This window comes from Mesoplodon densirostris, chromosome 18 (genome assembly GCF_025265405.1).
Source record: "Mesoplodon densirostris isolate mMesDen1 chromosome 18, mMesDen1 primary haplotype, whole genome shotgun sequence".
Classification (NCBI taxonomy): domain Eukaryota; kingdom Metazoa; phylum Chordata; class Mammalia; order Artiodactyla; family Ziphiidae; genus Mesoplodon; species Mesoplodon densirostris.
In genome coordinates, this window is record NC_082678.1 from 59,097,157 (window position 1) to 59,123,651 (window position 26,495).

The 26,495-nt window shown below is 40.9% G+C and overlaps 2 protein-coding genes across 6 annotated transcripts in view; one reads left to right on the top strand and one right to left on the bottom strand.

The window, feature by feature from the left end:
• The window catches only part of RPS6KB1 (ribosomal protein S6 kinase B1), a 35,138-nt gene extending 34,695 nt beyond the window's left edge, over window positions 1-443 (bottom strand). For all 3 annotated transcript variants that reach the window (XM_060080950.1, XM_060080949.1, XM_060080948.1), the window contains exon 1: window positions 238-443. In XM_060080950.1, the coding sequence (XP_059936933.1) occupies window positions 238-378 (141 nt within the window). In that variant the 5' untranslated portion in view covers window positions 379-443. The remainder of the gene's footprint in view (window positions 1-237) is intronic.
• A 361-nt stretch (window positions 444-804) lies between these two features.
• TUBD1 (tubulin delta 1) lies at window positions 805-26,250 on the top strand. 3 transcript variants are annotated; one of them, XM_060082175.1, is made up of 9 exons: window positions 805-867; window positions 1,701-1,916; window positions 3,504-3,651; window positions 4,880-5,096; window positions 5,823-6,054; window positions 10,964-11,128; window positions 17,642-17,782; window positions 19,362-19,545; window positions 22,031-26,250. In XM_060082175.1, exons 2-9 carry the CDS (start codon window positions 1,745-1,747, stop codon window positions 22,137-22,139), a joined length of 1,368 nt encoding a protein of 455 aa, XP_059938158.1. In that variant the 5' UTR covers window positions 805-867; window positions 1,701-1,744; the 3' UTR covers window positions 22,140-26,250. The 3 variants fall into 3 exon arrangements, with proteins under 3 accessions (XP_059938158.1, XP_059938160.1, XP_059938159.1); XM_060082176.1 differs by having other exon boundaries at window positions 837-875; XM_060082177.1 differs by lacking the exon at window positions 10,964-11,128.
• The last annotated feature ends 245 nt before the right edge of the window (window positions 26,251-26,495 follow it).

The window sequence follows — 26,495 nt, forward strand, 5'->3', positions numbered from 1 at the left end:
TGGGGCTGTAAGGGCACAAGCCGCACCTGCAAGCGCCGCAGCAACCTCGCACCTACGGCCAGGTCCGCACCGCCCGCCCACCCGCCCCCCAGCTTCTGGCCGTGCAGCGCCTCGGCTCCTCCCGCAGACTGCTCGCGCCCCCCTGGGTCTCCGCGCTCTCGGACGCGCCGCACTTCCAGGGCGCGGGCCGCCGCCCCGGCCCTGTCACCTCGGGCCCCCCGGGACCCCGGGCCTCACCCCCTCCTCCAGCTCATCCTCAGAGCCCGCGTCCTCTGGCTGGTCCAGGTCTATGTCAAACACTCCTGCCATGTCCTCAGCTTCCCTGTCTCGGAAGTCCGGCGCTGGGTAAAAGCCGTCCCGCCTCCGTCGTCGCCTCATGGGCCCGGACCCGCCGCAGCCACCACCGCAGCTGCCGCCATCACCGGCTGCTTGGGCTCAGTGCGTCTGCGCCTAGGCCCTAGACTGGCTCCTCAAGTTCAGCGCTGGAGCATGCGTACAGGACTCTGTGAAGCCAAACCGTGGGCAATGAACATGCGTAGAACTATCGCTGGGAGCCAGGTACTGGCAGAAACATGCGCAGAAGCCCAGCCGAAGCCTCGCTCGGAAGCCAGAGCATGCGCATTGTCAGCTAAAGCTTCTGATGGACGGTGAGCATGCGTACCATATCTGAAGTTGATAAATTGAAACTGAACATGCGTAATTAACCTTTCGGAATAGGAAAAAATAAAAAAACCCACAACAAATCTCGTCGTCTTTGGAACATGCGCATTCGTTCTCTGTAATTTTTTTGGTATTGAAAGTGAGCATGCGCATAATGAGAAGGTTGCCACTCTGAAGTTTGAACCGGACAGAAACGGCTGATCCTGGGTCTGTCAGTGAGTGGGGTTGATGGGGAACTCCTGAGGCGGTGTAGAAAGGGAGAACTTGGCTTTGCTATTTACTAGTGCAGTGGTCTTGCGAAAGTCGCATAACCTTTCAGAGCCTCAGTTTCCTTCTCTGTAAATTGAAAATAACGATACCTGTTTTTGCAAGGTTGTTTGATAATTGTTAAGTAAAGAGTCTGGCTTACAAGCCACGGCTCTTTCCAGTGCTGCACAGACCCGGTGTGAGGTCGTTACCAAAAATTGTCTCTTTTCAGTGTTAAAAGTAGTGGATACTTCCTCTAATATTTCATCTGGTCTTTTTTCCCCCAAGCTTCGTCTTCCTTGCTGTCCTATCTGAGCTAAATACAAAGACTTTCTTGTGTTACTGTAGTTACCAGAACAGAAAGGCGATTGGTGGAGAAAGTCATTATTTTGAAGAGAGAAAATTAATGTGAATTAAATGTGCTACTGTTGAGCTCACTTCTGCATTCCCTCTGTCCCTGTGGTGTGAAGTGTACACTACGAATTCCTTTAACCAGAATCTGTTTTGTTTTGTTTGTTTTAAATGCATGCTTAGGAAGACAGCGATTACAAATGAGATTTTGGAAACTACTGAGCTGTGTATGAATGGTTTTGGGTACAGTAATCCTGATTCCCGAAACCAACTTCCTTGAATGATTGGCTCCTTAGACAACATAGCTATTGTGTCTATAACACCATAGACATATATAGTACTTACAAATTATATTTTTAGTGATGTATATTCACATATATGGCATTTTATTTGTTCTTTATTGGTAATGTAGTGGCTCTCAAAGACTATTTTTTCTATTACAGGTTGCTCACTGTTTTGAGGGAGTAAGCCTGGTTTGTGTCTCAGCATGTCAATAGTAACAGTGCAGCTTGGTCAATGTGGCAATCAGATTGGTTTTGAAGTGTTTGATGCTTTATTTAGTGACTCACACTGTTCCCAGGGACTCTGCTCTAAAAGGGAGAATGAGGCATATCAAGCATCTTGCAAAGAAAGATTCTTCAGTGAGGAGGAAAATGGAGGTATGTGTGGTCCACAGACCTCTCCTTTACTCTGACATAACCAGCCTCTTCAAGGCCAGGCCCTCCACATGGTGTCTGAACCCCATCCCCTTCCATCTTACTACAGAATGACTTTGCTCTCAGCCCTTTGTTTCTATGTTAACGTTTGCCTCTCCAGTGACATCTTCTCCTCAGCACATGAGCATGCTCAGATCATGCCAATCTAAAACCAACCAAACAAAACTTAGCTCTTGACTATAGCTTTTTTCCTTCCTCATCTCTTTGCCTTCTCATCTAAGATTCTCAAAGGAGAACCCTCTTTAACCAACTGTAATCCTACTTCTGCTCTACAATACCACTGAAGCTGTTCTATGAAAAATTCCCAATGATCTCCCAATTCCTAGAGCCAGTAACTGTTTTTCTTTTCTTAATTCACTTAACTTCTCTACCGGATTTGATAACATTAACTATACAACTCCCTCCTTGAAACTCCTTCTGCTTAGGCTCTGAACTTTTCTTCTCCAGTGGTTGCGTCTCACCCTCTCTTCTGTCCTCACTTGTCTAGTTCTCTCTGGGCAATTTCAGTGACTCTCAAATTTTGCTACATCTTTTATACTAGTGACTCTCAAAATCTCTAGCCTAGCATCTCTTCCAAGCTGCAGACCGATTAGTGAACATCACCTGCGTCTCTCATGTGTCCCTCAGACTCAACATCTCCATACCCGAGGGCATTCATTATTTTTCCTTTAAAACTTTGCTCTGACTGCCCACATACCATCAAACATCAAGATCTGCTTAGTGTACCTCCTACACATCTCTTGAAACTCTTCTCCCTTTTCCATCTTCACTGTCATTGCCTTAGTTCTGGCTCTTGTCCTTTCTCACCTGGACTGTTTCAAGACAATCCTCCTGGGTTTTCCTGCCTGGTCTCTTGTGTTTATCACATCTGTCCTCCACACTACTGTATTAAAAAAGACATCTGACTATTCCTCCCCTGCTTGAACATTTTCAGTGGTTTCTCGTTGCCTAAAAAGTAAATTTCAAGGTTTTTAGCATTGCATACAAGGACTTCCAAGATCTGAGCCCTGCCTGCTTTCTCTCCCCATCCATCACTTCTTACACCCCCTCTTTCTCCATCTTCTGCTTCAATAATCCTGAGATGCTTTTTGTGCCCTTGGTATTTTTATACCTCTGAATAAAAATACTACTCTGTTAGTGTGGATTTGCTGTGGGTCATATCACATCATACTGTGATTAAGTGTTGATGTGTTTTATCTCTCCCACTGGTCCTCCTAGGGCTGGATTGATGTTGTCTTTATCTCTGTGTTCCCAGCACAGTACATAGCACATTGTAAGCACTCAACAGATGTTTGTAGACTTGACCCAGTCATCATTTTAGCCCATGTTTATTCAACCTGCCTAGCACAATGCTAGGCGTTATGACACATCTGCATATACCTGTTGCTGCCCACCTGAATTTCTAAGCAGAAGGAAAGTTCTTCCTATCCTCAATCTTTGATTTTTTCGGACCTACAAGTTTATGCTCTGAGTTAACCCAAATAAGCCATGTGCAATATTTTTCTTTTGATTTTTTTTTCCCCTCTCTAGTTCCAATTGCTCGTGCTGTACTTGTTGACATGGAACCTAAAGTTATCAATCAAACACTGACAAAGGCTGCCCATTGTGGCCGATGGAAATATGGCCAGCATTCATGCTTCTGTCAAAAACAAGGTTCTGGAAACAACTGGGCATATGGGTAAGAATAATTCCTCATGATTTTCAGTTTAGATACAGCTGCATAGTTGATTAATAGTATAGTTACAACTGCACAGTTGATATACCAAACACATAGTTTTGAAATTGCTGTTTTAAAATGTAGCGTGTGACTTCACCCAGAAGATGCTCATTCTGTCTCGTGTATGTCTATGCTTCAGGTTCAGGTAATGATGAAACCAAGGATCTCTTGCAGCAACATTTTCCACTTCTTCACTGTTGTTCTGCCAGCTAACTTATCGTCAATACAATATCTTTGTCTGGCAGGTGTTCCAGTTAATAGGAAATATGCCAAGGCCGTAGTATTGCCTAGGGTTCTTTGGAAAATTCCAATGCCTAGGGTTCACTTCCAGAAATTCTGCCTTAATTGGTTTGGGATGAAGTCTGAATGTTGGGATTTTTCAAAGCTTCCCTAGGTGATTCTAATGTGCAGCAAAGTTAGAACCACTGCTTTAGGAGTATTGTTATGAATACTGAATATTATGTTGTACCGTAAACTTGCAGAACTACCTGGTAATTGAAGTCTCCAGCCAAAGGAATGGACTATAAAAGAGAATTTTCTACTCTCAGTAAATTTACTCTCCTAGCAGTCCTATTCTCCTGTTGAAAATATTTAACTTGGGCTTCCCTGGTGGCACAGTGGTTGAGAGTCCGCCTGCCAATGCAGGGGACACGGGTTCGTGCCTCGGTCCGGGAAGATCCCACATGCCGCGGAGCGGTTGGGCCCATAAGCCATGGCCGCTGAGTCTGCACGTCTGGAGCCTGTGCTCCACAACGGGAGAGGCCACAACAGTGAGGGGCCCGCATACCGCAAAAAAAAAAAAAAAAAAAATTTAACTTATGTATCTTAAATTTCGTCAATCAGGTACCTGTACCTTTCTTAAGAGTTAGTTCACGGGCTTCCCTGGTGGCGCAGTGGTTGAGAGTCCGCCTGTTGATGCCGGGGACACGGGTTCGTGCCCTGGTCCAGGAAGATCCCACATGCCGCGGAGCGGCTGGGCCCGTGAGCCATGGCCACTGAGCCTGCGCGTCCGGAGCCTGTGCTCTGCAATGGGAGAGGCCGCAACAGGGAGAGGCCCGCGTACCGCAAAAAAAAAAAAAAGGAGTTAGTTCACTTCCATAGGTTTCAAAAGCCTCTGCTATCCTATATCTTTCTCTGCATTCCATCTCTGGTTAAATTGAAAGGTGTTTGTTTCTTTTGCATTGCATAGATACTCTGTTCATGGACCTAGGCATGAAGAATCTATAATGAACCTAATCCAGAAGGAAGTGGAGAAATGTGATTCTCTGAATGGTTTTTTCATCATAATGAGTATGGCCGGAGGCACAGGATCAGGGCTAGGAGCCTTCATTACACAGAACTTACAAGATCAGTACTCAAACTCTTTGAAAATGAATCAGATTATATGGCCTTATGGAACTGGTGAGGTATGAACATGTCAATTGAAAAATTAATATTTTGTATTCTTTGCAGTTAAATGTAGGTAAAAGATTGATCTTACCCTTTCTTTGGAAATGTTAAGTTACTGTGTAAGGAATGATTATACAGTATGGTACTTTAATGTACAATTCATTTAACTTTGCCAAATAAATGAGGTGTCCTTATTCATAAAAATTCCGAAGAAGACAATTGTGCATCTTCTCTCAGAAACCCATTCCTGGTTCAGTCCCTCTGGCTACAGCATGTAAAGCAGGGACCTTGGCCTCATCGTGCCGTTGCCAACCTTCAAAGAATTTTCATTTCTTTCCATTGAAAGGAAATTTCTGTATAGGCCAATTTCCTAATGATCACCCTAGTAGGAGAAATAATAAAACAGAGGTGAAATAAGTCAGTATAGGAAATGATGTAGGAAGAAAGTGTGATAGTAATAGTTATCATTTATTGAGCCCTTACTCTACACAGGGCACTGTTCTTAAGTGCTTTACTTGCATTCTATCATTAATCCTTACAACTCTAGGAGGCTGGTATAATTATTTTCCTCATTTTACAAACGAGGAAACTGAGGCATAGAGAGATTAAATAACTTGTCAAAGACCTTATAGCTAGAAAGTGAAAGAGCCAGGATTTGAACCTAGGCAGGATGCCCTTAGAGTCTACCCTCTTAACCACTGTACTCTCCTGCCTTTCTTATCTTTGACCTTTTTTTCCTCCAGGTTATTGTTCAGAACTACAACTCCATTTTGACACTTTCTCACTTGTACCGATCTTCAGATGCCCTCCTTGTTCATGAGAATGATGCTGTTCATGAGATCTGTGCGAAACTGATGAATATCAAGCAGATCTCCTTCCGTGATATAAATCAAGTCCTCGCACATCAGCTGGGAAGTGTGTTCCAGCCTACTTACTCTGGGGAAGGCTCATTTCACTACAGAAGAAATCCACTAGGTATTTGTCCTCCTGTGTGTTATTTGTAGAGAAGTCTGATGTTCTCAAAGCCTGAAAGTTGTTCTTCTATGGCTCTTCCTCTCCACCTAAAGATATACTCAGGTCTCCCTCATTTCGAAAACCTCCCCAAAGAGCAGCTTAGCTTTATTGAATTTGTTTCAATATGGCTTCTGTTTTATGTTTTGGTTTTTTGGCTGTGAGGCATCTGGGATCTTAGATCCCCAACCAGGAATCAAATCCATACCCCCTGCATTGGAGGGCAAAGTCTTAACCACTGGACCGCCAGGGAAATCCCCCTTTTTTTGTTCTTTAAAAATAACTTTGAGATATAATTCACATACCATACAACTCACCCATCTAAAGTGTACAATTCAGTGTTTTCTAGCATATTCACAAAGTTGCACAACCATCATTTTCATCACTCCGTAAAGAAGTGATTCTTTTTTTTTTTTTTTTTTTTTTTGCGGTACGCGGGCCTCTCACTGTTGTGGCCTCTCCCGTTGCGGAGCACAGGCTCCGGACGCGCAGGCTCAGCGGCCATGGCTCACGGGCCCAGCCGCTCCGCGGCATGTGGGATCTTCCCGGACCGGGGCACGAACCCGTGTCCCCTGCATCGGCACGCGGACTCCCAAGCACTGCGCCACCAGGGAAGCCCTAAGAAGTGACTCTTTTGTCAGGTTATTTGTCAAGTGGTGCTTTATCAATTCAAATCATCTAGATGCAAAGGACTCTGTAATCTATACCCCCAGTCCTACTCTCTTTCCCAAATAGTTGCCTATCCCAGTTTTCTTAGTTGCCATCTGCTTCATCAGACTTAGCATGTTCTGAGTGGATTCATCATTTTTCCCCTGTCTTCACTCCCCAGCCCCCTCTTCCTCAACTCCTGTCACCTGGATCCCTCCCACTGTCCTCGTATCTCATCAGTATGCTCAGACCCGTTGGTACCATCTCTGCCAGCTGTCTGCACTCTTCCCTACTTCCCTCTCTCTGATATTGGTTCACTTGGTCAGTATCTCTCAACTAGTATTGCATACTCCCCCTGAATACAACGTTCTCTTTATTCTCCTCTCCCTTTCTCTCCTTTTTTTTTCATGAAAACCAAAGCTCACATCTACGTGGACATTCCTGGCTTAAGGTGGTCCTATTCCTGCTTTCCTTCCTGTTGCCTGCTCCTTCCCCCTGCAGTCAATCCATCTTGCACACTGGCCCCAAATGAGCCTCCCCAGGGCACAGATCTAATCCTGTACTTTACTTAACCCTCATTCTATGGCTCATGCATTACCTGCCAGATTTGTCCTAATTCCTTATGCCCTGAATCCTAACTTCCCGTTTTCATCGCCTTCTGCTGCCTCTGTATAGATTCCCCGCCTACTTTTCATCCTGTCTCCACTTTTTTCTTCAGTCTGGTACTTCCCTGCCTTGGTGCCTTTGCTCAGTGTTCCTTCTTCTTAGAAATCACTTCCTCCTTCCCTTCGGCACCTCTACTGAAACCTTACTCTTCCTGTAGGGTCCAATTCAAGGGATAAATTTTCCATAAAGCTTTCCTGCTGAGACCTTTACCTAAAGTAACCCTTTTTCTCTGAACTCCTGTGGCATTCTGTATCTCTTTTATGTCACTGAATGTTTTTTGCCTTTATTATTTCTTTAAGTGTGTTTGCTTATCTTTAAAAGTAACACACACACATTTATTCAAGGAGTACAAAAGAATATGCAATCAAACGTAAGTCTCCCTCTGGCCCCTTCCCAGATGCTGCACCATGTGTTTCCTTAGAGGATCTGTCATATGCATGTTTTATAGTCCCTACTAATTTGCAGCTTCCCTGGGGACATGTGTCTTGTTCATATCTCTGCATTCCACAGTACTTACCATATTGCACATCTGTTCATTCAACCAGTATTTATTGGCTTCCTGCTATGTGCCAGGCACTATGCTACATGTTGGGGATCCAGTGGGGAACCAATGCAGACATTGTGTTCACATTAAACAAATAATTACACTAAGAACATATAATTAAAAACTGAGTTAAATGCTCTGAAGGAAAGGAATACAGATCCAAGAGAATGGGTCATGAAGGAACCAGACTTAGGCTGACGAGGCAAAAGAAGGCTGCCCTGAGGAAGTAACACTTGAGCAAAAAGCTGGATGAAGACTTGGAGTTGACTAAGCAAAGGGAGGGAGAAGGGAGTAGCATGTTGGGGGAATAGCATGTGCAAAGACCCTACGGCAGAAGGAAGCATGGCCCTTTCGGAAGAGAGAAATCCAGTGTCACTGGAGCACAGAGAATGGTGTGGGGGATGATTGAAACCTGAGGCTAGAGTGGTGAGCAGGGGCCGACCTTGCAGGTCCTTGTAAGCCATTTAAAGGCCTCCTCATTAATCTCAGAGCAGGGAAAAGCCACTGAAGGATTTTAAGGAGGTCGTTGGCATAATCACCTTTATTTTTGAAAACTCCATTGCCTGTGGAGAGCTGGTTGGAGGTGGAGTCTGCAGGCTGGTCCAGTTGTTCCTTGGGGAGATGGTGATGAACTCGGTGAACTGCCCTCAGAAAATCCAAGCCATCAGTTCCATGGGAGCTCTCTTGACTCCCACTACCATGTACAAACTAGAGGGCACTGGGTCCACATTTGCCCTTCACCTTGTGTCACAGTGGGAGAAGTATCCTGCTTCTATCAAAGGCCAGCCTCTCACTTGGGTTCTGGGTCCCATTCCCTCTCTCTTCTCAGGGACTTAATTCCTCACTCATCTCTCATCCTCACGTCATTAACCCTCTTTCCTGGGTCACTGCCTTTACAACGGCTCTCTGGCATCTTTCACACCCAAGAAGCCCTCCCTTGACTTCACCTCTCGTGATTTCCCTACTTATCTGTCATTCTTTAGAACAACTGTCCTCAAAGGGGCCTCCATTCTCCCTGTCCTCATTTCTACACCATCTATTCACTCTTCAACCCACTCTGATCTAGTTTCTCTTCCATCACTTTTCTAAAACTGCTTTTCTTAATAGGTCACAAGCATGTTCACATTGTTAAATTCACTGGACCGTTCACTGTCCTTATTTTATCTCAGAATTTGGAATGGCCGATGCCTTGTCTTCCGAGTCTCCTCTTCGTCTTTTGTGACAGCCCCTCTCCTGATTTCCCTCCTTATCTCAACGACTACTCCTTTTATTCCCGTTTTCTTCCTCCTTCTTTGGCTCCTCCTTTTCCTAAGCTCTAAATGCTGGTCTTGAACCCTCTCCGAAGGTGACTGACCCAGTCCCATGGCTTTCAACACCATTTGTATTCTCCAGCTGGCCAGTTTCTCTCAACTCGGACCAATTCCCTAAGCTCTAGATTTCTATATCCAGCAGCCTTCCCAACATCTATGTGTACACATTTCATGGTCGTCCCAAACATAATGTGTCTAAAATAGATCTCTTAGCTTTCCCCGAGAAGAAGCCTGTTTCCTCCTCGATCCTTCAATTGCTCAGTTTTAAAAACTTAGGTCCAGGGAATTGCCTGGTGGTCCAGTGGTTAGGACTCGGCACTTTCACTGCCATGGCCCGGGTTCAATCCCTGGTTGGGGAAGTAAGATCCCGCAAGCTGTGTAGGAATATGCTATAACAAGAATTCCATAGACTGACCGGCTTATAAACAACACAAGTTTACTTCTCACAGTTCTGGAGGCTGGAGAGTCCAAGATCAAGGCACTAGTAGACTCAGTGCCTGGTGAGGGCCCACTTCCGGGTTCACAGGTGGCCATCTTCTCACTGTGTTCTCACCTGGCACAAGGGACAAGAGACCTCTCTGGGGTCTCTTTTATAGAGACCTCATCTCCCAAAGGCCCCACCTCCTCCTGATGCCATCACCTGGGTGGTAAGGATTTCACTATATGAATTTTGGGGGACACAAACTGTCAGTCCATAACAGGGTTTGACAAAGTCAAGAATGGTTGAGATGAGAGTAGGTAAACAAGAAAGCTGGGGGGGGGGGAAGCAGATTTTAACAATTAATTTGTGCGTTAGTCCTCAGGAATTATTTGCTGACTGCTGTTTGTTTATGCATGCTATGCAGTAGAATTCAGCTCTAGGTATTTTACAGAAAAGGATTCTTATGTTTAGAGGAAACTCCATTAGCCATAGGATCAATTTGTGCAACATTTTGTAGATGTTTGTGTCAAAATTTGTTCTTAACATTAGGACGTAGGATAGGAGTTTGCACTCAACATTATTATAAAATTTAAATTTCATGTTATGGTAGAAGACTTTTCTTTCTCCTCTAGGTATTTTCTATAAATATATAAAAATATATAAAATACATAAAATATATGACATATTAAAAAGATAAAAATATTTTAAACGCATATAAAATAAGCTCTGAATGAAAAACAAATTAGCCTTTCTCCTTAATTCTGTTTCATTACAAATACAAGGTTCTAAAAATAGGTGTATTCCTGTGTTCAGGAGTTACTAATACTGTCTTCTTTCCCAGTAAAGTTTGATGTTAAGAGGTTCTGATTATTATTTAACCAGATAAAATAAATAAGAGATCTAGGAAAATTTCTAAGGGACTATTTAGTGAACACTGAATGACAATAAAAGCATATTAGGTCTCATGCTTATTTTGTTTTCCTGGGGTTTAGCTAAATATTTCATTCACATTTCCAGTTTCTTAGCTAAAAAGAAATTCTCGTTTCCTTTTGGCAAAGTGTGTTTTTTTCACTCATGCTAAAATAGGTGCCAAAATCAAGCAAATATGTGGTCTTTAATAGACATCGTCTCTGCAGTTGTATTTACATTTTAAAATTTAAGCAATTTTGGCCTTGGAGGAGAAGACACATTTGGTTCCCCCAAGCCATCAAATCATGGTTGTGTATGAGTCAGTGGAAACAACATGGAATTTAAAAATTTAGTTCAGATTTTTTTTCTTTGCAGGAGACTTAATGGAGAATTTAGTTCCCCATCCAGAATTCAAGATGCTGGGTGTTCGTAACATTCCTCAAATGTCTGAGAATTCACTGGCATACAGCACATTTACTTGGGCTGGCCTCCTCAAGCATTTGAGACAGATGCTCATTTCTAATGCGAAAATGGAAGAAGGTAAAGGGTATTTTAAAAATATGCAGCCCACAAGCTGGGAAAAATGCCTGTACTGGAGTTCTCAATATAAACTGGCTTGATTCAGTTGAAATAATGGTGCCTTCTTCTGACCAGGGAGGCTCCTGCAAAAAACTCACCAGAACATCCTGGGAGGATTTCTTAATCACTTCACAGTTTCATTTCTCAAAAAAATTTCAGATGATTGTGACATTTATTTTTATTTTATTTTATTTTTATCAAAGTAATATATGAACATAGTTTTTTTTTTAATCAAGTAGTCAGAACTCACTTAAGTGTCTATTTAAATCTGTCCATTGCGTTGTATGTAAATTACATCTCAATTTTTTAAAAAAAGTCAAGTAATTGTCCAGTATGGGTTTATAATGAGGAAGAGAACAGCCTATTCCACACTTCCCCGCAGCCCAGCAGAACTGCTTTCAGTGTTTTGAGATGTTTCTTCTGGAATTTGCCCCCACATTTCTAAATATCTTGCATATTCCTCTATTTGTTTTATTTTCCAGGTTTAGATATTATCAGTTGCCTTCCTAGCATGAAGTTGAGAACTGGATCTTCTTAACACCCCCTATATACACACCCACACACCTTTCCCTCCCTCCTCCCAATCTAGTTACAACATGCTTTTGGGTTAGATCTGTTTTCATTGTTTGTGTTATTTTTGCTATGTAAATATTATTCATAGTTGAGCCATGTACTGTATACACAGATTACATTTTATTTCGTGTACAGTTTATTTTTTCCTCCTAGAGTTAATAGTTAAATTTATTTGGTCGATATTCTTTGTACCTATTACAAATCTACCCCTAAACTGTTCCATAAAAAGGAAATCCTTCTCAGCATGTTCAGACCTATCAGGTCATCTTATTACTTCCATTACCTGCTTGGAGAGATCCCTTCTGGAGGACTTCACCCTCCTGTTCCAGTCTGCACTGGTTACTCTCCAGGCTTGATAAGCAGCCAGCACTGACGTCTCTGCCTCCTTCTTTATTCTAGCTCATTTCCTAGATTTCAAATCTTCCTCTTTCTGGGTTAATTCCCTCATATGGATAGTACCCTCCAGGAGCTTCCTAAGAAAGAGTACAGGGAAGGTAAAAATTTTAAGGCTGCAAATGTCATTATCCTACTTTTATATCTGATTGGCCAGGTATAGGATTCGAGGCTGGGAATCATTTTTACTCAGTGTCTTGAAAGCACTGCTCGATATCTTCCAGCTTCCAGTGTTACTGCTGAGAAGTCCCACTTCAATCTGATTCCTAACCCTGTTTTATTCTCTCTTGTATCTTTTAGGATTTTCTCTTTGTCTCTAGCATTCTGGAATTCCTTAGTGTGGATCTTTCATTTATCTCAGTACAATGTAAACTTTATGAGGGCAGAGATTTTTGTTTTGTTTACTGCTGTATTTGCAGAGCCTCACCGGTTTAGCCTTTCCTGAGCAGAAACCTTCTTCTCGGATGGAGGGTGGGGCACTCCCCCTAGTGCAGGAGTGGGGAAGGGTCTGGGGCTCTCACTGCTTCTCATACAGATTTTTAACTAATCCTCCTTTAGAAGCGCCTGGCCTGCTTCCAGGACCTCCACTGTGGGCAGAAATTTCAGATTTCCCCGGTTGCTAAGTCAGTAACCAGTAATTCATTTGCTTTCCAGCTTCCAAATTTTTGTTGCCATTATATTCTTTCCATTTTTTCTTGTTTATGCCTTTTAAAAAAAATCCCTGTGTTGTTAGTGAGATTTGGAGAGTAAACTGGTATGTTCAGTCTGTCGCATTTAACTGGAAGTCACTACTATGTACTATTTTGGGAGCATATATTTTACCACAAATTACAGTAAGTTAGGTTTCAATACTATGAAAGTAGATTTCCTCTACATTTACTTGTAGTACCTTACAGATTTTAGATCGTAGTGCCTGAGGTTTGGAGCTAAGTAGAAAGTTCACATCTTAAGTAATGCTTCCTGAACTTTTTGGCCACAGGACCCGTTTTTCTGGCAATACCTATTATCCAAGAACACAGTGTTCCTCAGGGTACTGTAAGACGTGGTGCTCTGAGCCCTCTTAGGTCGATAAACCACAGCTTGTTTAGTCATTTTCCCATATAGGAATTTAGAGTGTCACCATTTTTTCACAGTTATAGAGTTTTGAACACTTAAATGTTTTCATATAAATATGAACATATGAATAAATATATTTATGTCACTAACCAGGTTGAAGGATATAGTTTGAAAACTCTTCATATGGTATCAGAATGCTCTATATGAAGACTAACCCCATTAAGATCACCATCAGCAGTGTATCTGTTTCTACATGTCCTAGCAACAGGAGGAATGAGTGGCCCAAGGGGGAGCAAGGCAGAAGTTACAAAGTCTCTTATGAGCTAGCTTTGGAAGTCACATAGCATCATCTTGCACCATCCTTTTGGTTGTTAAGGTCAGCCCTATCCCATAGGGAGGGGACCACACAAGGGCCTGGATACCGGGTGGCAAGGATCACTGGAGTTCATCTTGGAGGCTGGCTACCATCCTCTGCCCTCTGTCCCCTAATGAATCATGTCCTCCCATTTGCAGAATGTACTTAACCCTTCCCAAGCCCCCCCAGAGTTAGCACATCAGCCTATTAGCACATTCCATTAGCACATCAGCCTAAAGTCCAGAATCTTGTCATCTAAAAGCAGGTGCAGGTGTGGATTTACATTCCTCAGGTGAGATTTCCCGGGTATAGCTCTTTAAGTACACCCCACCCCCAACAGACCATGGTGGAACAGGTGTAGGATTTTACTTATTTATTTTTAAGCTTTATTTACAACACCTTATTTTTTAAATTTATTAGTTGATTTATTTTTTCTAGTTTGGATCCATTTATTCATGTGAGGACTAGAGATTCAGAGTTCTAAGGGTGTATATAAACACACTTTAAAAAATAAAACTAGCATCACATTATATGTATTTTTTGTTCTGCAACTGTCTTTCGACATAGTATTTTGTAGCCTTCATTCCAATTCATTCATTTAGACATGCCTTATTCTTTTTAGTAGCTACATAGTTTTCTACCATATAGGAGCCCTAACTTATTATATGCACATAGATTAAAGAGTCAGGTAATTCTACGAAGCTGGTTGTTAAAACTTTCAGTCCATAACCTTCTTCTGTTGTCTCCTTCCCAGAGGTAACCATTTTTCAAAACTCTTGTGCTGTTTCTTTTACTGTTTTTATCTATTGCCATTTACAGATTTTTCAGTGATTTAGGTATTACCTATTTACTTCCCACCATGGAGGGTTAGGATTTAGCTTTTTTCCAACACTGGCCCCTAAGCTCTAAAACACCCTCTAGACAGGCTCATCCTTCTGATATGGTAGTAAGTGTCATCATTGGGTTAAATTGATACTCAGCTTTACATGATCATAACCAAGTAAATGCTATTCACAGCTGAGCAACAAAATATCCTGTGATTACTTTTCCCTTCCTGTATAATTTTTTTTGTTTTCTTTGGAGTTAATAATTACCTTGTTTTCTTGTTTGCTTAGTTTTTCTATGTACCTGTCAATTATTCAACCCTGTTTCTCTACTTACCTAAATTTTTTCTTGATATACAGGCATACCTTGTTTTATTGCACTTTGCAGATACTGTGTTCTTTAACAAATTGAAGGTCTGTGGCAACCCTGCATTGAGCAAATCTATTGGCGCCATTTTTCCAGCAACATTTGCTCACTTCACGTATCTGTGTCACATTTTGGTAATCTCGCAATATTTCAAACTTTTTCCTTATTATTATATTTGTTACGGTGATCTGTGATCGGTGATCTTTGATGTTACTATTGCAAAAAGTTGCTATTGCTGAAAGTTCAGATGATGGTTAGCATTTTTTAGCCATAGAGTATTTTTTAATTAAGGTATGTACATTTCTTTTTAGACATAATGCTATTGCACAATTAATAGACTACAGTATAGTGTAAACATAACTTTTATATGCACTGGGAAGCCAAAAATATTTGTGTGACTCACTTTATTGTGATAATTTACTTTATTGCAGTGGTTGGAACCAAGCACGCAAAATATCCAAGGTTTGCCTGTATTCAAGTATTCTATCAGTTTCATCTTCTTTAAGAAATCTCCCCTAGAGCCTTCTGACCTGCTTCAATCTAGTTTTTTTTGCCCTCTCCAGCCAGTGTACATTTGTCCTTATGGATATTCTATTTGCCTGTCTGTTGTGTTGGATATTCTGCTCAGAGGGTTTACACAAAGCCCCAGTGATCTGGGGGAAGAGGAGGGAGGGGCCATGGTTTTCCTAGTTTGGTATGTTTCCTGCCCTTACCTCTGCCTGGTGTTCTCCAGACTAGAGTCTCTCAGTCATATCCTTTCCAGAAAGTAAACCTTTAGTTTTCTGCTGGGGTGGGGAAGAGGCAGTCGTCATGATAAACAGACAAGTTTAGCAACATTCCTTAAGCAGGAGTCAAAGGTAGATGTGCTTTACATGGTTGCAAAGCCAGTTTAAGAGCCAGTGACTTAGTGTTTTCATGGATTCCCTTAAGGAATGCCGCACCACCTACTTTCTGCAGGCACAGAGCACAATAATGTGAGAACACATAGGCATCATTAATGCTGAATCAAAGAGTGATAAAGTCACTGAATGTGAAAAAGTTTTAGGAAAACCTTAATCAAGTTATTTTGTTACATATATATTTTTATATATGCTCAAGAATGATATATGATTTTTTAAAATATAAACCTAATTTACTCTAACTCTTCAATAAGTGTAAACTTTAATAATCTAAGTGCATAATTTAATTAAGTTTTTTTTTCTAATCAATGGTGACTTGGATGGAAGGAAATATAATATTGTGGATTTATATCCCTTTTTTGTTACATGGATTGTAAATATTTTTGTCCATCACTTTTGTCTTTTGTATGGTATTTTTCACTATATGGAAATTTTACATTTTTATGTGAGCTAACCTGTAAATCTTCCTTTATAGATTCTGAGCCTTGCCTACCCCAAAGATATAAAAATATTCCCTATTATTTCCTAGTATTTTCATAGTTTTATATTTAATATTTAAATTTTAACCCATCTGGGATTTATTTATTTATTTTATTTATATTTATTTATTGACTGTGCCGCGCAGCATGTGGGATATTAGTTCCCCGACCAGGGATCAAACGTGCCCCCTGCAGTGGAAGCGTGGAGTATTAACCGCTGGACCACCAGGGAAGTCCCTATTTTTGCTTTAATAAATTTATTTTATTTATTTATTTTTGGCTGCATTCGGTCTTCGTTGCTGTGTGCTCTAGTTGTGGCGAGCAGGGGCTACTCTTTCTTGCGGTGCGCCGGCTTCTCACTGCGGTGGCTTCTCTTGTTGTGGCGCACAGGCTCTAGGTGCGTGGGCTTCAGTAGTTGTGGTGCACAGGCATAGTTGCTCCGCGGCATGTGGTATCCTCCCAGAGCAGGGTTCAAACCCATTTCCCATGCACTGGCAGGCAGATTCTTAACCACTGCGCCACCAGGGAAGTCCCCTCTATTTTTGTTTTTGATCATGTATATTTTGAAAAAATAAATTTATTTATTTATTTTTGGCTGCATTGGGTCTTCGTTGCTGTGCGCAGGCTTCTCATTGCAGTGGCTTCTCTTGCTGTGTAGTACAGGCTTTGGGTGCGGTGGCTTCAGTAGGTGTGGCACATGGGCTCAGTCGTTGTGGCTTGCGGGCTCTAGAGCGCAGGCTCAGTAGTTGTGGCGCACGGGCTTAGTTGCTCCGCGGCATGTGGGATCTTCCCGGACCAGGGCTCGAACCCGTGTCCCCTACATTGGCAGGCGGATTCTCAACCACTGCAGCACCAGGGAAGCCCTCAATTTTCAATCCAATTTTTGCTTTGTGTTTCTACATCCCTTAACATTTTTCTATGTATTTTGTTTATTTGTTCATAGAGACATACAGAATGAAGCTCAGTCTTTATAGGTGGATAGTTCTATGAATTATGACACACTTAAACGGTGTAACCACCACCACAATTGAGACAGAGTATTTCCATGTTCCAAAAAGTTCCCTCACACCCCTTTGCAGACAGTCTCTTTCCTCCACTCCAAGCCCCTAGCAACTATTGATCTGAATTTTATTCCTGTGGTTTTGCCTTTTCCAGAACGTCCTGTAAATGGAATCAAACAGGATGTAATCTTTTGAGTCAGGCTTGCTTCACTTAGCATCAGGCTTCTGATATTGATCCACATTGTTACGTGTGTCAGAAGTTACTTTTGTAGAATTGCATCCTTTGCACCTACCACCGTCCTTTAATATTCGATGAAGAATATTTCATGCCTTTCTCAGGACTGAGTAGTTTGAATCACTTTAGGTCAACGAGATAAGAATGTTTAAATTTTTGGAAGAACCCCACCCTGCCACAACTTTTACTTATCAAATGGAAATTTATATAAAATACACATACTATAATACATCTTTCTCTTCTTGTTCAAGGCGATTTATAAAATCTCTTGATCTTTTTTTTCTTTTGGTAGGTATTGATTGGCAGGTACGGCCTCCTTTATCAGGACTTCCTACGCTTGGTAAAATGTCTCTCAACAAGGAGTTTCATTTTAACACTTCCATTGCTAACTTGGTCATCCTTCGTGGGAAAGATGTACATAGTGCGGAGCTGGGTAAGCAAAGTTAAGGTGAAAATTAAGATGTACATTTTGCACATGTACATGGTACGCATGGTAAAAAAAAAAAGAAGAAAAGAGAAAGAAAAAAAAGAAGTCCCTGAATTTATTCTTAAAGAAAGGAAAATAATAACTCCATATTTTAGTAACAAAATGTAACCATGGTATCAGTAAGTGTGTGACTGGATACCAGAATAGATGTGGTGTGAACAAGAGGACAAGTTTAATTCTTTCTTCCCAAATCTGGGTGATGTGTCGTCCTCACCTTGTGGCTCTGTCCTTAGTGCAAGACATCTGTTTGAACTTCAGCCATCACATCACATAGGAAGGGCTTCCCTGGTGGCGCAGTGGTTGAGAGTCCGCCTGCCGATGCAGGGGACACAGGTTCGTGCCCCGATCCGGGAAGATCCCACATGCTGCGGAGCGGCTGGGCCCGTGAGCCATGGCTGCTGAGCCTGCGCGTCCAGAGCCTGTGCTCCGCAACGGGAGAGGCCACAACAGTGAGAGGCCCGCGTACCACAAAAAAAAAATCACATAGGAATAAGCAAAGAAGGGCAGGCCTGGTCCTCTAGGGTCACACACCACACTTGTGTTTATGTCCCTTTGACTGGGACTGAGTCATGTGCCACATCTAGCTGCAGGGGTGGCTGTGAGCCCACTTAAAATGTGGTGGTTCTGTTACTAAAGAAGAAGGGGAGAACAGGGATCGCAGGACAACGAATGGTCTCTGTGACAAGCGTTGGTACAACACTTTCAGGAGGCTGAAAGAGCAGTACTCTTCTTAGCTTTCTTCGTGTTTCTATGGCAAGTCTCTGGGATTATATTAGCCTTGTCTGATGATTCCAGCAGCATCCAATTGGCTGCTTCTAGCTGTGATATAAAGAAAATCAATCTCATCCCTGTAATACCTCTTAAATAAAAAACGAGTAATAATTGAAAAGAGATCAAGTCAGTCAGATGGTGTACTTTCTTCATATTCTTCATTTTAGATTTTAAAATGAGAAAATTAATAAAAGGATATAAAAGTAATCTAACCTCCAAAAATTTACCCACAGCAAATGATGCAGGTACACAGAGGTGTTCTTGCAAAGATATTCATTGCAACATCTTTCACACTAACAGAAATGTGGGAACGACCTAAATGCCCAACAGTAGGAAATGTGTTAAAGAAATTATGGTATATTCATAGAAGCTTTTTAAAATATGAGTGATATTTACTGACAAAGAAAAGAGGTTTACAACATATTGGTGAATGAAAAATGCATATTACATAGGGCATGTATGTAAAATTATAGTACAAAAAAGGGTCAGGAGACTGTTCATAGTCTGTCTCTGGGTGGTAGCATTTCAGCTGTTCAGTTGACTTTAAAATTTTCTTCTTAATAAATACTTTTCTGAATGGTGTGAATTTTTTTTTTATGATGAATATGGATCATTTATCCAAAAGCAATATAAAGCTAGTTTCAAAGAGCAAAACAAAGGATTTCTGGTGAAATGGATATGAAAATATGTTTATTAATTTGTTTCAAAAACTGATGATTTATGATGTAAACAGTGCCTTGTTATTTTACCCTAGGAACATTTAAAGATCCAGCTCTCTATACTTCCTGGTTAGAGCCTGTTCATGCTTTCAGTGTGTGGAAAACCCAGCGAGCCTTTAGCAAATATGAGAAGTCTGCAGCGTTGGTCAGCAATAGCCAGTTCTTAGTAAAACCACTTGATATGATTGTGGGCAAAGCATGGAATATGTTTGCTTCAAAGTAAGTAAAAAACAAATCTACAAACCTTTCCTAACCTTAAGCAGATAATATAATGTTAAAACACTAGGCAGGATCTGGAGTGTCTTAGTCTGTTTGGGCTGCTATAACAAATATAGCATAGACTGGGTCGCTTATAAACCACAGAAATTTCTTGGGTTTCTCGAGGCTAGCATGTCCAAGATCAAGGTACCGGCAGATTCAATGTCCAGTGAAGACCAACTTCCTGGTTCATAGGTGGTGTCTTTTTGCTGTGTCCTCAAATGGCAGAGGGGCAAAGGAGCTTTCATGGGCCTCTAATCCCATTCATGAGGGCTCCACTGTCATGACCTAATCACATCCCAAAGGCCTTACCTCCTAATATCATCACCTTGGGAGTTAGGATTTCAACATATGAATTTTGGGGGAACACAAACATTCAATCTATAGCGTGGAGTAAGTACTTTGTAGGTATGAAACTTTGGGCACATTACTTCAGGTTTCATTTCCTTTTCTGTACAATGGATCCAAAAGAGAGGATATATGTGGTGAGGATTAAATGAGATGATAATGTAAAAAACAACTAGTACAGTGCGTGACTAGTAAATGCTCAATAATTGTTCCACAGTATTATTGTTGTTGTTGACTAAACGAGTAGCTTCTTTTTTGTGTGTGTGGTACGCAGGCCCCTCACTGTTGTGGCCTCTCCTGCTGGGGAGCGCAGGCTCAGCAGCCATGGCTCATGGGCCTAGCTGCTCCGTGGCATGTGGGATCTTCCCGGACCGGGGCACAAACCTGTGTCCCCTGCATCAGCAGGCAGACTCTCAACCACTGCACCACCAGGGAAGCCCGAGTAGTTTCTTTTTAAAAAATATTTATTTATTTGGTTGCACCAGGTCTTAGTTGTGACTCCAGGCCTCCTTTAGTTGCAGCTTGCTGGCTTCTTAGTTGTAGCACGTGGGCTCCTTAGTTGCAGCAGGTGGGCTTCTTAGTTGTGGCTCACCAGCTCCTTAGTTGCGGCCCACAGGCTCCTTAGTTATGGCATGGGAACTCTTAGTTGCGGCATGCATGTGGGATCTAGTTCCCTGACCAGGGATCGAACCCAGGCCCCCTGCTTTGAGAGCATGGAGTCTCATCCACTGCGCCACCAGGGAAGTCCCTAAATGAGTAGTTTCTAAATGAAATGAAAGTCAAGTAGAAATTTCACTATAAGGCAAGGACAGTAAGATAGTTTTCCAAAATAAGATCCTTGAGAATGGAAGAGATCCTGATCTTGCTCAGTAAGAAATATTGCAAGTTCAACTCCACTTGGTACTAAGAAATGTCTACTTGATTACTAAGAAATGTGTTATCCGGTTCCCTGACCTCTGCCACAATTACTTAATGTTAAAGCAGAATTTCTCAAATGATTGGGTAAGCCTGTACTTTGATTAGCTAGAATTCCCAAGGGCCCCCCATCCTGCACATGGCCATTCCATAAACCCCTGCTCCTCAGGACTGTGAACTCTGTATCCTTTGTTCGTATAGTTCTCGTCCCACTCTCATTAAATGGTAGCAGCTATTATTTCATCAATTTAGTTCATCTCTGCCCTTGATATTCTTTTTATTTTTTTATTTTTTTTTTTTTTTGCGGTATGTGGGCCTCTCACTGTTGTGGCCTCTCCCGTCACGGAGCACAGGCTCCGGATGCGCAGGCTCCGGACGCGCAGGATCCGGACGCGCAGGATCAACGGCCATGGCTCACGGGCCATGGCTCATGGGCCCAGCTGCTCCACGGCATGTGGGATCCTCCCAGACCGGGGCACGAACCCGTGTCCCCTGCATCGGCAGGCGGACTCTCAACCACTGCGCCACCAGGGAAGCCCTTGATATTCTTTTTAACATGATTTCTCCTGCCTCAGAACATTTTGGGGGACTGGAGGTATTAAGAGGATCACCTGGCACTAGTGAAAATTAAGTGTTGTCTGAAAAACACTTGGGAGGCTTCACTTCATTCCTGGAACTGGATCAATGTGTTTCTACAGTTTCACGCCTTAGATAAAACTTTTCAGGCACTTCTTAAGAGTTTATATTGAACACAGTCATCTCCTGTAGGGTGTTGAATATGTGCCGGGTAGACAGCCAAATCTGAACATGCTTCTTTTTCCTATGTGCTGCTTCTTTTTTTTTGGCCATGCCGAGCGGCTTGCAGGATCTTAGTTCCCCGACCAGGGATTGAATCCGGGCCCTGGCTGTGAAAGCACCAAGTCCTAACCACGGGACCGCCAGGGAATTCCTCTCCTATGTGCTTCTTATTGTCACTCTCTTGGACACTAAATAGACAGGGAGCTTGACACAAACTCTGAGAGTTTGCTAACCTTTGGAGTAAACACTGGAGCAAAGGTAAGACTTTTAAGAGAGTCTGCCATCTTCAAATGTTCATGAGCCAGGAAAGGTCTATTTATTATTTGATTTTGAGTTATTTGTTTGCCTGAGATTTTTATTTCATATTTTCTGTTTCTTTCACCAGAGCCTACATTCATCAGTACACAAAGTTCGGAATTGAAGAAGAGGATTTTTTGGACAGTTTCACATTGTTAGAACAGGTTATTGCTAGTTACTGCAACCTTGGATTTTGAACAAAGGGGAAAAATGACCTTAAGTCATTTTTGGACTAAAATACTTGCAATACTACTTTCTCCGTAAGGTTTTTCAAATTCCTATCCGCTAATGTAACAAGGTTGAATGTTGATTCCTTCTTCATACTATAGCCACAGAAAAGGAGAAAAACCTTTCATGTTTTCAATGAAAACATCTACTTGAAATTTTCCTTTGTAAGAAAAAATATTGGTACTTCTTTAAAGAACTTTGGGAATACTTTGCTGAAATGTTAGAACTCTAGAACTATCAGAAAAGAAAACTTCCCTCTTTATTCCAAAAAGCATTCACTAAATATGAGCTAAACTTTCATAGCACAATTTTAAGCTAAGAAATTGCAATTCTGTGTTTAAATATATTCATCTTTGAAGTGAATGTTTTGAACCATAAGAGGGAGCTGTTGTCAAAAGCTACAGGGTGAACATCTATTTTTGAATATTTTATTCTAAAACGGTAAGATTTTCCACTTTAAGCAGCTATTTAAAAATAAATGTCAGGACTTTGTTAATAAATATATATCATGCTTAAATACAAAAGTAAATAAGCAAATGTTTCCTTTGTTTGCTGTTCTTAAATTTTCTGGGCATCAGAAAATTGGGTTTTTCTTTTAGATCTTAGAATGCCAGAGCAGAAACTGATTTTATTCAACCAGTGCTTTAAAATTACTTACAGGTATTTAGCTGGTGTGGAAGATGGTTATATTCTTTTCAGTAAAAGGGGTAAGAGCTTTCACCAAAATTTCACTAAGTTGAGAAAATTATCACCAAGGAAATATTGTCCTAGATGAAACTGACACATACAGATGTTGGTTTCATTCAGAAGGACAGAACACATTTGGAAATTTGCAACTGAGTTTGAGGGGAATGGTGTAGTTCAATAAAACACATCACATGCAATGTATTAACAAATGTAAAATGGCAAACAAATAGGAACATTTTGCCCTTTCTGCCAAATCTACCAGTGGTTTCTTCCTTTTCTTTCCATATGGAAATGATTACCTTTTTGCTGTTTTTCTTATCAACTGTTGCTATGATTTAAAATACTGAACCATATCTTATTTCTAAGGAATGTAAAAAGTGGTCTGTTCAACTGGTAAAAGGCACACCCACTGCTGTATTTTGTTAAGCCAAGAATACTAGAAAATAATGAGATCGTAATTTTTACAAAATAAAGTTAAAAGTAATAGTTTAGCATTGCAGAGATCCAAAGACTGAAACAATTTCCCGAACTAAACCAGCATTAATGAAGATCTGTAACCGAATTACCTCACTAGGGGGTAGGCTGATTCTGAGGAACTTTGCTGCAAGTTAAGCTTAAAGAAAGTCGTAAGTTGAAATCATTTTATATTTGAGAAAAGCATGCGTGAGGTACCAAATGGGACAAATATGTTTCTAATTTGGCAACTCATGGAATCAATGGCAGGTGACTATTGGAAGTAAACTCCCATTAGACAGAGCCATTCACTTATGTGAGTTGACCCTTTCTTATGCACATGATTGTTTAATGCACAACTGCATTATTTGGTATGTGTGGATACCTAAATATTTGCAAAATTGTTTTAAATGTTTACATTGAAATTTTTTCTTGTCTATTTGGAATAATATAAAAATTTTTGCTATTGTGATAACTTAAAAATTAACACAAAGAAGTTGATGCCAAAGCTTCAAAATAAGGGGTGGCATTGGAAATGTACTTTGATTTGTGTGGAGATAATGGCCAGTCAACCAGGACAACATTAGAATCATAACTTCCCGGGCATAGAGAGCCAAAAGCTTTGAACATGTAATTTCTTAGATTACTGGGTAACTGGCGTGCTATGTGTCACTCAGACATTATCCCACACAGCCAAGATGCACCCCTATAGGCAGTGAGTACAGTATAAATTCAAACTGTTTCTTATTTTCAAACCTTTTCGCTCTCCCCCATTTGTGCTTTTCTTAAGAGCTCTTTAAGCGGTAGAACCTGTTTCTTCCCATTCATTCCCTCTTGCTTCTAGCTTTGAGTACTCGCCCCGCAACCCCTCACCACTACTATCCAGTCAGCCGACAATCCCTTTCTCCTTTCTTTAACCTGTCACTTAGAACTCAGTAAGTGTGCCCATGATTCACTATTCTCAGTCCATTAATTCATTCAACCAGTATCTATTCACTGCCAGGCACTGAACAAATGCTAAGTATATGGGGATCAATACCACAAAGTCTAAATGAAGAAGCTTACAATGGACTTGTTTCCTTCCATACCTGGTGCTACGATTCTAGCTTCCTAATTATTGCTTATTATCTTGCCCATGTCCATGTTCAGTTTTTTTTTTTTTTTTTTTTTTACAGTAAAGATGTGGTACAAGGTAAAGAACCGTGAACTGGGACCTTTAGTCTAGGCTCTAAATTTGTCTGAAGCCTCCTCACTGGCTCTGTAGATTTTACTGTGCAGTGTACATACCAGTGATTCTTCTCCTGACCACCATGTTTATCACACTTGCATTCCTGTCCAAAATTTTGTTTTAAAACATGCTCCATATGTTCCCATCCCGCTATTCTCTCCGCATGAGCTCAAGGTTTGGCAGTCAACCCTTCCTTGTTCTTCCACCTACCTTCCAAATATGGCTTTGCCCACTAACTTGTCATTTTTGCAAATAATCCGTTATTTAATTTAAGAGATATTTGCTCATCTGTATCAATCACATTGTTTCCTATGGGTTTTAGGAATGTGAGCTAAAAAATCTGGCTTTATATTTTTAACTAAATAACTTCCTACTCCTACACTCTGAAATGTCTCAGACGATGCAGTGTCAACCTTATTAATAAATGGAATCCCATTTCCACTAGCAGGAATGTTAAGATAAACAATGTAAATATTTTAAGTTTCTGGAGAACGCAGTGTTGGGTCAGTGTTGCAGAAGATTTGGCATTCACGGGAGGAGAGGGAAAAGAGAGAAAATCCTAATCATTTAGACTCTAGGGAGCCAGTGAAGCAGGGGAAGAGATGAAAAGGAAGGTCAGGGGAACTGATGATGATCCCAAAGAACTGCTAATAGCTTATAAGCATTTAAAAAAAAAAAAAAGAAATACTCGATGGTTTTTGAATTATGGACTTTACCTAATGATAAAAAAATCTAATAGCTTACAAGAATAGCATGAAAAACAAGAAGCTAAATTACATGTTGCTTAGCAAATAATTCTGTGTTACCTGAATTTTTCTCCTTTGCCAATGATGGAGCCAATACAATGGATACTTTCATGGCTCTCTTGTCCTGTGAATTTAATTATTTACATGGTAAGTACACAGAAATTCAAAGATTTTTGTCCAATCTTTTTGTCCAATATTGGCTGTCCAATAAGGTAGCCATTAGCCACATGTGGTTAGTAAGTGTAAAATACACACTGGATTTTGAAGATAATACAAATAAAATAATGTAAAATATTAATATCTTAAATTGTGGAAATGATATTTTGGACATAGTAAGTTAAATAACTTATTCAAATTGGTATAATACCTGTTTTTTTTTAATTTTAAAGTATAGCTACTAAAATTTTAAAAATTAGATATATGGCTTGCATGATATTTCTATTGGACAGAGCTATTCTAGACATTTCAGGAGCAAAATCCTGGGAATTGTAGAAACTGGAGTTGAACAAAGCTTGTCCTTACTAGGTGAGAGAGAGTTCATGGGAACATGATAGTAAGAAACATGATATGAGGCAGAAAGATGGAAGTTTTCCTTTTTTTAAAAAAGAGGGGCCTTGCTTAAGCTCAGCTCATGTGAACAGTATGAAAGGGGCAGGATATGAGCTTAATTTCACAAACATCCATTGAACACCTGCAAGGAAAGACACTGTGCAAAGATGAGGAAATAAAAAAATGAGGTAAACCTGGCCCCTGCCCTTTAGGAGTTCACCATTTGGTATATTCCTTGCTGCAGATCATATGCCTGACTCATGTAGAGACTCTCTGTTTACTGAACAGATTAATATAAATGTCTGAAAAACGATGGAAGAGACGTAAAGCTGCGAAACTACAGAGACACAATAAAGCTTATTAAAGGTCCCATATTAGCCACAGATCTCACAACTATTAGATGAAACTAAGGACCTGGAAATGTAATTAAAAATATTTTGTTTCTGAAGTCATCTTATATAATTAAGAGCCACTTAAGGCAATATAAATTCAAACAATATATTAAAAGAGAGTGTACAGCTGCCTTTGTTTGCAAGTCCTTGCCTAAAATCTAAATTCCTTGTCCTGGAATTCTAAGCCTTCTAATGTTCGGCCATTCCCCCTCTCCCACCGTTTCCTTTCTGTGTACTGTAGTGGCCAAAGCTGACAGAAATGGCTGTTAA

Bases quoted from the DNA above. Each gene is read 5' to 3' on its own strand.
- TUBD1 (XM_060082175.1), top strand. From the start codon at position 1,745: ATGTCAATAGTAACAGTGCAGCTTGGTCAATGTGGCAATCAGATTGGT. The intron at 11,129-17,641 runs GTAAAGGGTATT...TTCTTTTGGTAG, and splicing joins TAATGCGAAAATGGAAGAAG to GTATTGATTGGCAGGTACGG. The intron at 19,546-22,030 runs GTAAGTAAAAAA...TTCTTTCACCAG, and splicing joins TGGAATATGTTTGCTTCAAA to AGCCTACATTCATCAGTACA.